At 47.2% G+C, this 12,245-nt stretch overlaps 1 protein-coding gene across 1 annotated transcript; it reads left to right on the forward strand.

Annotated features, from left to right (window-relative positions):
* The first annotated feature begins 2,586 nt into the window (after positions 1–2,586).
* LOC126068762 (acyl-CoA wax alcohol acyltransferase 2-like) lies at positions 2,587–11,679 on the forward strand. Its single transcript, XM_049871474.1, is given in 11 exon segments — positions 2,587–2,694; positions 4,593–4,704; positions 8,576–8,737; positions 9,019–9,147; positions 9,715–9,785; positions 10,033–10,256; positions 10,440–10,532; positions 11,108–11,172; positions 11,175–11,246; positions 11,249–11,305; positions 11,525–11,679. Coding segments are annotated over 11 exon segments (1,248 nt in total).
* Positions 11,680–12,245: the final 566 nt, after the last annotated feature.

A 12,245-nucleotide genomic window follows, 5' to 3' on the forward strand; every position in this document is an offset into this window, starting at 1 on the left:
TCCCCTATATGGGATCGAATTGACAACAGCAACTCAAAAGGTTAGATCAGAAGCTTGGTGGGCAGTAAGTTAATGTTAATTGGGGAGAAACAACTCAGAAAAGGAAGGTGAAAATGGTTGCACAACCCAAGAATGTAATCAAAGTCACTGAATTGTACATGTAGGAACGGTTGAATTGGTGTGTTCTGCTGAAAAAAGAAGAAGTAGAAAGTCCTGGAGATCTGCTTCTGAAAGGTCACAGCCATTGAAAACCCTATGGAGTGCAGTTCTACTCTGAAACATGTGGGGTCACTATCAACTCTATGACAACTGATGATGGTGGTGGTAGAGTAGGAATAGTGGGGGTGGGGGCCTGGATCTGAGAGTAGGAAGAAGGATTTCACTGGCAGGGGGCTCAATTATGGTGAAGAAGAATCCTCCTTTGACTGGTTTGGAATGAAAAGCCTCTGAGGACCCTTCTAGCCCTGACAGTCTCTGAGCTCCAGAATATCCAGGGATTTTGCGCAGGTGGGATGGGGCCATAATTGGTAGGGGGGTGATAAGACTCAGGACTGGAAACCTCCAAATAGCCTTGACCTTTTCTCTGTTCGGTGTTAAGATGCGTGCAGGTACCTCAGCTTGGCACATGGCCTTCTTTGTGGGGATGGAGAGACAGAGCTTCTAGAATATTCCAAATGCTCACACTATCATTGATTTTGTTCTTGAATCTCTGACGCCCTTTCTCAGAGGGTAGTCCATCCCAGGGCAGGTTAGTATAGTTCTGGGCCTTCTCTTCCCAGTGCTCCTCCATTCTCCCCACATACAACTGTCCCCTTCTTTTTTTTTAACTTAAAAAATTCTTTTATTTTTTTGTTGAAAATATACACAGAACATACACCAATTCAACAATTTCTGCATGTACAATTTAGTGACATTGATTACATCTTTCAAGTTGTGCAACCATTCTCACCCTCTTTTTCTGAGTTGTTCCTCCCCAATTAACATTAACTTACTGCCCACCAAGCTTCTGATCTAACTTTTTGAGTTGCTGTTGTCAATTTGATCCCATATAGATAGCTCTTTAAAAGAGCACAATACTCAAGACAGACATTCTTTACTGTTAAGCTAAACTATTGTTTGGTTTAAAGAAGACTTCAGGGCATATTTTTGGTTTAAGGTTTAAAGACTATCTCAGAGAAATAGTTTCAGTGATTCATCCAGGCTCAATGGATTCAGAAAGTCTGGATTCCATAAGAATTTGAAATTCTGTTCTGCATTTCCCCCCTTTCAATCAGAATTCTTCTATAGAATTTTTGATCAAAATGTTCTGCATTTTCCCCCCTTTGAACAGAATTCTTCTATGGAATTTTTGATCAAAATCAAAAAGCCACTCTCTCCTCCGCTTAATCTACAGACAGTGACAGCAACAACCTAAACGTGGACATCATTTCACAGTTCCTAAAGCGACTGCTATTTGTCACTTCTCTGAGTTCTTACAAGTTTGAGAAGGACAGCTCATTACCTCCTGTTTACACATGGGGAAACCAAGCCTTGGAAATCCCCCAATGCCACACAAGTCGGGCTTCCATTCACTCAGACATGTTATTAACAAACATCGGTGAGTGTCTACTGTGTGGCCTGTATTAGGGGCTGGACATATGAGAACAGTAAGACCCAGTTCCTGCCCTAAATTCTCCCTGACTCGGGGGGCCAGGATGAGTAGTTGGCATGCAGGGGACAGACACATGAAGAAGCGAGAACAACACAAATCCTCAAGGCTGGGCTTGACATGCATGAGGACCCCATTGGGAGTGGATCAGTGGAAGAAGTAACCACTCAGACCCCAGACAATCTTTCTTTCTAGCAGGCAGCTCTTACTCTTTTTCAGGCCGGCCCCAGTCTCCTCTTGCTGCCTTGGCTGTGGTCCCTGGAAATGTCTCCGCAGCCACATGCACTTGGCCTATGACCCACCCCCAGCTGGGGCTGAGCTGAGGCATCTTCTTCTTGGCAGGAATGTGCAGATCCTTCTCCTGCTAGGCTCCCTCAGGGCCTTGCAGAATGTTCTTCCTCTACTCCACTCCCGAGAATCGTTTTGTTAAATACAATCTTTCATGGACTTCCAATCATAAATAGATCAAAAGAGAGCTGGTCCTCTGTTTTAAGTGGGGGGTGGGGAGTCCAGAGTTCCCCGCTCAGCCTCCCCGTCTTTATCCCCCTGAAACTGCCCTTGTGGCAAATCTCTGGAAGCCCAGAGGTAGCAGAATACACTTTAGAAACTTACAGCTGGATTTACTAGCCCTCACAGGGCCTGCTTGTCCCACAGGCCCTTCTCACAAATAGTGGCCCAAACTAAGCTCATAAGTTGCTTCGCCCACCCTGCAGGAAGTGCTCCTCCTCCTGCATTCCTCATCCCCACTCTCCACCCAGGACTAAAATCAGAATCGTGGCCATCACCTGTGGCTCCTCTCCTCCCTCACCTCCCACCTGTGTTTAATGTTCACAGAGATTTGCTCCTCCATAGGGGACTGTCTCAGGAAGTTTCCCTAACAAAGGCCTGGATCCTAATGGGGGATGGGCTACTCCTACCCCAAACAATAATTCAGTCTAATGGGGAGAGAGGTCTGGGCCAGCAGGCCTTTCTATGCCCGTGAAAGCCCCCATGAGCCCATCCACTTACTCTACGTGGAGATAGAGCTGGTCCTGCAAGAGGAGAAGGTGAGCATTGTCAATCATGGAGACAGCTGGGCCCCTGGGCTCTGACAGCCACCCTATGCCTGACAGTTGTCCTCAGGTGGCATTTGGCACAAGTCACCATCCCTGCTCAGAAGCTGACCCTGCCTCCTCAGTGCCCACAGGATTAAATCCAAACTCTTCATCCTAGTGTCCAGACTTTTGGAGATTGGTCCTGCTACCCTCTCTAGCCTCACTTCCCACAAGTCTCTTCACAGAACCACCATTCCAGCCAACACCCTTCATATATTTTCTGTAGAACTGGATAGGACAATGCTGGATATAGGGAAGGTACCCAGGCAACGGCGGGGTGCATGGTAGGTGTTCACCAATGAGACTCCCCTGTGAAGGCATTTGGGCCTCAGAGCACTAATTGCGTTATGGGAGTCCCTAGGTGGTGCAAATGGTTAACATGCTTGGCTGCTAACCAAAAAGTTGGAGATTCGCATCTACCCAGAGGTGCCTCAGAAGAAAGGTCTGGCAATCTACTTCTGAAAAATCAGCCACTGAAAACACTATGGAGCACAGTCCTATTCTACACACATGGGGTTGCCATGAGTCAGAGTCTACAGGAGGGCAACTGGTGGTATCACATTATAGCATACTAATTAATTAATTAATTTGTATTGTCTGTCTTCCCCCACCAGAATGTAAACTACACAAAGGTAGGGTATTTTTTGTTTGTTTGGTTACTCTGCTCACTGAAATAATCCCGCCCCCTAGATCAGTGCCTGGCTTAGACTATGCCCTTACAAAAAAAAAAAATTTTTTTTTCCTTAGTAATTATATTTTGCATTAATAAATACTTCCAGTCTTTCACGTGTCCATGTATTTCGCCTGCAGCACACACCTGGCTGGACTTAGATGCTTTCATACTCACACAGCCCCACAGCACACAGACACATACTTGGAGATGCTATCCATGGACACTAGACACGTGTTTTCATTTGTACGTATATACCCATACACAAAGGTCACATGCACACATGTACATGCATGGAGAAATCACATTTGTCAATAAGTTGTACACTTGTAGGAAGTTGAATTGTCAAAAGTAGTGTGTTAGATATAGTCATAATAATTACAAAAAAAAAAAAAAGAGCAGCTGCTTATGTACAACCAAATACTTCATGGGATTTGGTTCTTTGGTTTGGAGGTTTAGGGTCACGGTTTCATGGGACATCCCAGTTACTTGGGCTAATACTGTGTTTAGTGCTCCTGTTCTACCTCTTAGTTCATTGTGTAGTGCCTGGGGTTTTAAGAGCTTGCAAGCAGCCACCCAGGGTACAACAATTGGTCCCTATTTGCCTGGAGCAACAGAGGAAGAAGGAGAGTCAGGAATAGGAGGAAGATATGGAATGTGTGGCTAATTGCCTCCATGAACAACTGCCTCCTTTGCCGTGAGACCAGAAGTAGATGGTGCCTGACTACCACTACTGAACATTTTGATCAAAGATCTTGTAGAGGAATCTGATCAAAAGGGGGGAATTGCAGGATAGAATTTCATATTCTCATGGACTCCACACTTTCTGGAGCCATGGACGCTGGATGAACCCCTGAAACTATTGCCCTGAGATAATCTTTAAACCTTAAACCAAAAGTATTCCCTGAAGTCTTCTTTCACTGAATTTTGACAAATGTGTTTTTGACCTGTGTAACTCAAAGCTGTATCATGGGATCTGTGTGTGCACATGTGGGCATGTGTGTGCACATATGGGTGTGTGCTTATGCAGGTGTGAATGTGTGTACATGTGGGCATGTGTGTGCACATGTGGGCATGTGTGTTCACATATGGATGTTTACCTATGCAGGTGTGTGTGTATATGTGTGTGTGTGCATGTCTTGAGTGCAGATGTATATCGTGGGCCCTCCTGGGTCTACAGTGGGGCACGGAAGGCATGTTCCGGAAGGTGGAGAGCAGTTCCACTGAGGCTAACCGAGGAACGAGGCTTATCTGCAACTGCAGGGACTCAAGCAAACCTTCAGTGGGAGAGAGTTGGTCCAGTGTCAGAGGGAGACTCTGAAAAACCTCTTATCCAGAGGGATTCATCCATTTGTCCATCCCATTTTTGAACACCTACACCACAAACACTTTGTGAAAATTACTTATGTGCTGGCCACTGTGTTCTAAGAGCTAAAGTAAACCAGCTCTGTGGGAGGCGGACCTGGAAAAAATTCTCATTTGCCTGGTGGTTGAGATGAGTACTGGCTGGAGGCAGGAGCATGAACTAAAATGACCTTGTAAGATATCTGGCAATGAAGAATGCAGGTAGGCCCCGGGAGCCTAGGGTTGGCACAGGGACATACCGGTGAATAGAGAAGGTGGGCATTCCTTCTCTCAACCCACCATCGAGCCAGAGGACAGGGAATGGGGAGCTCAGAGGCCTGCTTGGGGTGGGCGCCAGGCCCTCTCAATGCTGAAAAGATTAGTATTAACCCTAGGAATGGTGGGCAATCAGAGCTGGAAGGGACCTTGAAGGAGAAGGTAATTCATATGTACTAGGCACTTACTTTGTACCAGGTACTTTCACACCTATTATTTCATTTTAGCCTCATGACGATCTCATGAGGTAGAAACGAATACTATGCGTAGTGATACATAGGAATAGCTACACACACAGAATGATAGCTAACACTCACATAACAATACTTAACATCTATTGAACACTTTCTTCCTGCTAGGCACTGTTCTAAGACCATATGTGGAGAATAATCTCCACTGTACAAATGAGGCAGCTGAGATACATGTAGTATAAGTGGCCTGTCCAAGATCACACAGCTAGGAAGTGGAGGAGCTGGGCTTGGGGAGATGAGCCCGTGGGGGCCTGATTCCAGCATATGCGTTCCTTTCTCTGCCTCTTGCATCTTCTCCCTCACTAATGACTGGGAGGTTTGGTATAGATATGTCCCTGGGTTATATGCTAGGCCAGGGAGCAAGGAGGAAGCTAGGCTTTCTGCATATGTGAAAATTCCTGACTAAAAGGTGGAAGAGACTAGCTCAGAATGGCCTCCTACTGAGGATGAGGACTCCAGCTGGACTTTTGGACACTTCCCCACCCTGTGGCATAGGCCTTCTTTCTGTTTAGTAAGGGCTGAGTCTCCGACCTGGCTGGAGGGGTGGGCTACCACCCCTCTCATCCCTCCAGCTTCCAGGTCTCAAAAAATCTGAGGTTAGTCTGCCAGAACTGGTCTTTTCAGAGCTGGTCTGCTTAGTCACCTGCTTTTCAGAGAGGACCATTTGCCCATCTGCTTTTTCAAAAGGGCTGTTTGGTATTTGGTGAGACTATTCTTCAAGAAGAGCAGTTTTCCTCCCTGAGCGCGGGGTTCTTCCTCTTGGTTAACAAGGCTGCCTTTCTTCTTCAGTCTTGGCTTCAGGATTCTCAGAAACCAGAGTTGGTGGCCTTGTGGTACCTGTAACTAATTCTTGTCTCTAGATCCTGCTCTAACCTGGAAGATTTAAGATGTTGGGTTCTATTCCATTATCTTTCTTGAGGTCTTGTCCTATACTTACACCCCTACTGCCACTGTGTGCCCATGATAGAGAAAAGTCCCCAAGGCCTAGGAGCTGATATAGCACTGGGGCATGGGGAGGGAGAATGACCGTTTATTGAAGGCCTCCGTGGGCCAGGTCCAATGTAGGAGGGCTGGAGCCACTAGGCTGTTATCTCTTCTGCCTCAATTCAATCCCTAATCTCACTCCCCAGAGGTAACCAGTTACCATGACAAATATTTTGCTGTCGTTATTGTTGTTGTTGGGTGCTAACCAGTTGGTTCCCGCTCACAGCAACCCTATGTACAGCAGAACGAACCACTACCCAGTCCCGTGCCATCCTCACAATCATTGTTATGTTCGAGTCCATTGTTGCAGCCACTGTGTCAATCCATCTCATTGAGGGTCTTCCCCTTTTGCGTTGACCCTCTTCTTTACCAGGTGTGATGTCTTTCTCCAGGGATTGGTCCCTCCTGATAACATGTCCAAAGTATGTGAGATGAAGGCTCACCATCCTTGCTTCTAAGGAGCATTCTGGCTGTATTTCTTTCAAGACAGATTTGATTGCTCTTCTGGCAGTCCATGGTGTATTCGATATTTTTGATACCCCTGCACTCCATAGGGTTTTCAAGGCTGTGACCTTTTGGAAGCAGATCACCAGGCCTGTCTTCCAAGGTGCCTCTGAGTGGGTTCAAACTGCCAACCTTTTGGCTAGTACTCAAGCGCTTAACTGTTTGCTCTACCCAGGGAGTCCTTTGACTAGGAAAATATTATTTACAATTTGAGCTGTTTGGTGTACTAAGATTACATTTCCTTTCTTGTGCAACTTCTTGTTTTCCCTGGAGTTATTGCCTCATTATTTATTTATTTAGTCATCTACGTACTTATCACTAATTCATCCCCAAACTCTTCACAGATACGTTAATCTCTCAATATGTACAAACACATCAGGAATTGTATGTCTCCTCGCTCCTCTTTTTTTTTCCTTGAGGACATTGGTGTTAGAGCCCCCATCCATCCTCCTGTTACAGTCTGGCCTCATGCACAGCTGTCACCTCCAGAGCCTTTCAGGTGGTCTGGTGCAAAATTGAAGAAGGTGCTCATTCTTAGGATTGTGTAAGTGTGGGGTTAGTACTTGCATGACTTGGGGACTGTCTCCTTAAATTCCGTGCTCTGGGCACCTTGCTTGCCTCATCCTAGTCCCGGCCCATGTCGCTTTCTTTGTTGGTCCCTCTTTTTTTCCCTGGCTCCCATGCCTTCTTTCTTGACTTACTCTCTCATGTTGTTGGCGCTCATCTTCCAATAGTTTCCTTAGAAAGAGACATGGGAGACAAATTATGCGACTGTGTATATCTGAGCCTCTGGGTGGTGCAAACTGTTAACTCACTCGGCTGCTAACTAAAAGGTTGGCAGTTGGAATCCACCCAGAGGCACCTTGAAAAAAGGCCTGGTGATCTACTTCTGAAAAATCAGTTCTACTCTGACGCACATGGGGTCTCTCTGAGTTGGAGTCGACTTGACAGCTAATGGTTTGAGTTTTGTGTATATCTGGAATGTCTTTATTCTATCTTCCTATTTGATTAACAGTTTAGCTGTGTATACCTTAGCCACGCCTGCTGTAAGTATCTGAGTCTAGAGTCTATTTGGTTTAGATAATAATCTTTCCATTATCCAGTTGTGCAGGGGAGAGGAGGAACCTGGGCTCTAACTACTTCTTTGTCATTCAATCAATCTTCCTGTTTATTAGTCCTGTGCCTCACCCTTGCCTTTTGTGACACCTGGTGCCTCCAAATTCTGAGTCTTTCCTAGATTCTCCAGTGCAAACAGGCTTGCTTCTTGTTGGCATATCCCCTTGCAGATGGGATTTGCAGAGCAAGCTTGCTGTTTGCAGAACAAACTTTCTTTGTTCTAAGCCCTTCTCCATCTACTTTTCAGCATGCAAAATTTTTGCTCATATCTCTCATCCACCATTGGCTCCTCTCTAATTCTGTTTCTCCTTGTGGACCTCTCTTTTAAAACTTTTTTCGTGGTACTTTTTATGCAGCTCCAGCAAGGAGTCAAGATAAACAGTTGTGTTCAATCTGCTATGTTCAGTTGAAGTGTTTTCTGTCTTTTCTAACCTTTGTTTGGACCCACTCTTCTCTCACAGTCTTACAAATCTTTTAAAAACTGAGTCCAGTAATAATTCCAAGAGAGTGTGGCCCCATATGACTTCTCTTCTTCCTTAAATCTTTCCTAACATGTCACCCTACAGTCTTCCAGTACCTTATTCTATTCTATCTTACATTTTCCCTTGTTTCTTGTTTGCCAGTCTTGGGTGTTCTGAACCTGACTGAAGCTAGGTCTTCTCTTTCTCTGGTATTACTTCCACTATAGCTTCGCAGAGACGATATGAAGAAACCGTGAATCGAAGGAAAAGTGTCCCTGGTTCTATCTTTCCAGGACCCCCAACTTCTGATGACCAGATCATTGTGACTCACCACTGGCTCTCTGCCATTAAACAGACTCCAGATGCAGCCCACAGCCCTGCTGGAGCTGGTCCTGGGGACTAGAGGGCTTACTGTGTTAAGTACAGGTGGGGAGGAAAACATCTTGCATTCAAGACCTGAGTCAGGTTCCCAAGGCCAGGGAGGAGAAGAGTTTGTCCCCCTCATGAGATCATGACCCATTCCTACTTTGGTGAGCATGTGAGCCATGTGCTGGGGTGAGGTAGTGAGAGCTTTGAGTGAGCATGAGTGAGACAGCATGAAACCTTGGGGTAGACAGGACTCTGGAGGGAGGGTAAGGGTGAGGGACTGTTCACAATTCATTGACTCTAGGCTGGGCTTCCTCCAGCAATCACTATGTGACCTGTGGCAACCTCTACCTGGTGGTGTTCACATCATACTGGCCAATCACTGTGTTCATTTTCACCTGGCTGGCTTTTGACTGGAAGACCCTTGAGCGAGGTAAGGGCCTTACTGGTGCTGTGTTGCCACATGTGATCACCTCTTTCCTTTTCTCACCTTATAATCCTGAGATATTCTGGCTATGTCCCAGGCAGCTCTTCAGCTGGCATTCCCTGGGCTAGAGAAGCTGAGAAAAGCAGTCCTATTAAGGTGATAAACAAACAAACAAAAAAAACCCAGGGCCATCAAGTCGATTCCGACTCATAGCGACCCTATAGGACAGAGTAGAACTGCCCCATAGAGTTTCCAAGGAGTGCCTGGTGGATTCAAACTGCTGATCCTGTAGTTAGCAGCCGTAGCACTTAACCACTACGCCATCAGGGTTTCCGTTAAGGTGATAGAAAGGCCCAAACCAGAACTGGAGTGAGTTGGGGAAGAGGCAGTTAGTGAAGCAGAGAGTTAGGTTTGTCCTAAGTTGGCCCTGGCTTGCTATAGCTCCATCCTAGTTGTCACTTAAGAAGCTGGGAAACAGCAGGAGGTGAGAATACCCTGTGGCAGTCCCAAAAGGGCTCAGAAGAGGACAATGGGGGGTGGGGCAAAACTTGGCTATGTTGGCTCTGTTTTCAGGTGGCTGCCAGCTTACCTGTGTGAGGCATTGGCACCTGTGGAAATGGTACTGTGATTACTTCCCTCTCAATGTGAGTATCCCCAGGTTCCTACTCAGACTCAGGGACCAGCCCCAACTCCAGTGCTAGCAGTTGGGTCAGGGTGGGGGATGGAGGGTGCCATTCACACTGAGGCCTTTGTGAATGACACGCCCCCTGGAGTTGTACATTATCCAACCTGCATGGTTGGACATAGCAGCCCTTTCCCTTCGAGGTCTCTAGGCAAAAGAGGAACACACTTCCTTGGCTAGACCACTCCTGACTCCATCTTCCTCCACAGCTTTGGATGACTCATGATATCTCTCCCAACCACAACTACATCCTTGTCTGTCACCCTCATGGCATCGTGTCCCTTTCCTACTTTGGCCACTTTGTCACAGAGATCACAGGCTTCTCCAAGATCTTTTCTGGCCTCACCTTCTATATGCTCACACTGGGAGCCTTTTTCTGGTTGCCTTTCCCCAGAGACTATACAATATCTGCAGGTGAATTGGCTCCTAGGAGGTAAAGCCAAAGAAAAAAATGATTCTCCAAGGGAGAGATGTGGGGGGAATGGATAAAAGGCTAACTCTGTGATCCCCTCTGGTCTTAAAAAGTCACCCCTGGCTCACCTGCCTGATGTGAGGCTCCTTGATCTTCCCCTCCTTTGAAGAAGTAGGGAGGAAAGTTTGCTCATCGTGGTGTCAGTGGCCTGGCAGAGTGCAGATACAACCAGCCAGGCTCTACCACCCTGGTCTTAAAGAATCAGAGTGCCTTTGTGTACACGCCCCTTTGGCATGGGTAAGGATAGCTCTGGTCCAGGCTGGGAGGAGAGGTTCCGAAAGCCTAACAGGGAAGGAGGAGGGGGTTTTGAGAAAATGGTATCCTTAAAGAGAGAGGAGGAAAGCCATTTCTGGGTTGGGGTAGAGCTGGGGCGAGGGCCTGGAGGCATTTCTGCTTAGGAAGAAATGCTAGAGGGCCAGCCTTGAGCCTGTTCTCCCTTTCACTAACCTCTCACAGTTACTCTATAAAAGGGGGCTGGCTGCAATTACATCTCAGAGAGAGCCAAACTTAGCATGTGTGTTAAAGGGAAGAAAGACAAATGAAATAGCCCTTGGGTCTTTTCTCCCAGGGTTACAGGCCTGTGGGCTCACAGGAGTCTGGGGCTTGCTTCCTTTAGCTTGCTGCTGCTTTGTCCCTACAGGCAGCCTGGGGTAGGCTGTGGAACCCTCCCACTTAGCCTGGACCTATGTACAGCTAGGTTGGGGCCTGAGGAGACTGTAGGCAGTCCTAGGGACCACTGACAGTCAGCATGTCTGGCTTTCAGCTGGGTCCCTACCATTTTGGGCCTCAAGGAACACACCTTTCCTCTGAAGGGTGGCTCTAATCTCCAGTTATTTCTTTGGGGAGACAGACTTCTATGATCAGCCTATTTTCAATCCTGAGGCTTTGTCCACTGCTTGCAGAAGTGGTTCCAGAGCATGGCACATATCTACCTTTGTGCTTTCTGTGGACGCGCTTCATCAGGAACTCCAGAGGCCCTCTGCTCTACGCTCAGCCTGTAACCACCATTGGTGAGTGGGCCTTTCTGTGGGAAGCCTTGGTTTAGGATACATGAGCCAGTTCTGAGGCCTAATCTGAGCTCTGGGTGTGCCAGAGGCAGAGAGGTTGGCTAGGGTAGTGGTGGGGTGAGGGTGAGGGTGAGGAGAACCTGGATTCGAGGGTTGGGGCCCATTCTGAGGAGTGAAGTATTCTGATGCTTTTCCCTTTTCCTTCTCTGTTCCCCCTGGCAGTGGGGGAGCCTCTACCACTGCCCAAGATTGAGAACCCAAGCCAGAAGACTATCGCTAAATACCACGCACTCTATATTGATGCCCTACACAAACTGTTTGACCAGCATAAGATCACTTTTGGCATGTCAGAGACCCAGTAGCTGGTGATGGTTTGACAGACATCGCCAGAAGCCTGGCTAGAAGGTGTGGAACTGGTGAATCTGGAGGACAAAACTGATTTGGCCAAGCCTCAAGATGGGGAGGCCAAGATTTGACCAGGCCTTAAGATCTGGCCAGGCCCCAGTGAGATGGATTGACACAGTGGCTGCAACAATGGGCTCAAGTATAACAAGGGTTGTAAGGATGGCGCAATGTTTCGTTTTGTGGTACATAGGGTCGCTATGAGTCGGAACCAACTTGACTGCACCTAACAACAACAAGATGGGGAGGGGCTGTCCACTTGGTTGTTTTCTGCACTCCCCTCCCTTCCCCTTCATCTCTCTCCTTCCAGCTCTTCTCTGCCCTGTTCCACTGGGCTACAAGGGAGATAGCCTCAAGTGGCAGGGAAGGCCCTAGGGGAGAGGTATCCTGAAGGCCCCCTCACACATGCTTTCTCATTCAGCACCTGTATTGAGGAAAACAATGGACAGAATAAAAAGCCCATCTCTGATACTGCTTGTGCCCCAACTAGTCTGCGTTGAGGGCTCCAGGATCCCTGTGCATGTCTTTTCTTCTCTAGCTC

Source organism: Elephas maximus, chromosome X (genome assembly GCF_024166365.1).
Source record: "Elephas maximus indicus isolate mEleMax1 chromosome X, mEleMax1 primary haplotype, whole genome shotgun sequence".
Classification (NCBI taxonomy): Eukaryota; Metazoa; Chordata; class Mammalia; order Proboscidea; family Elephantidae; genus Elephas; species Elephas maximus.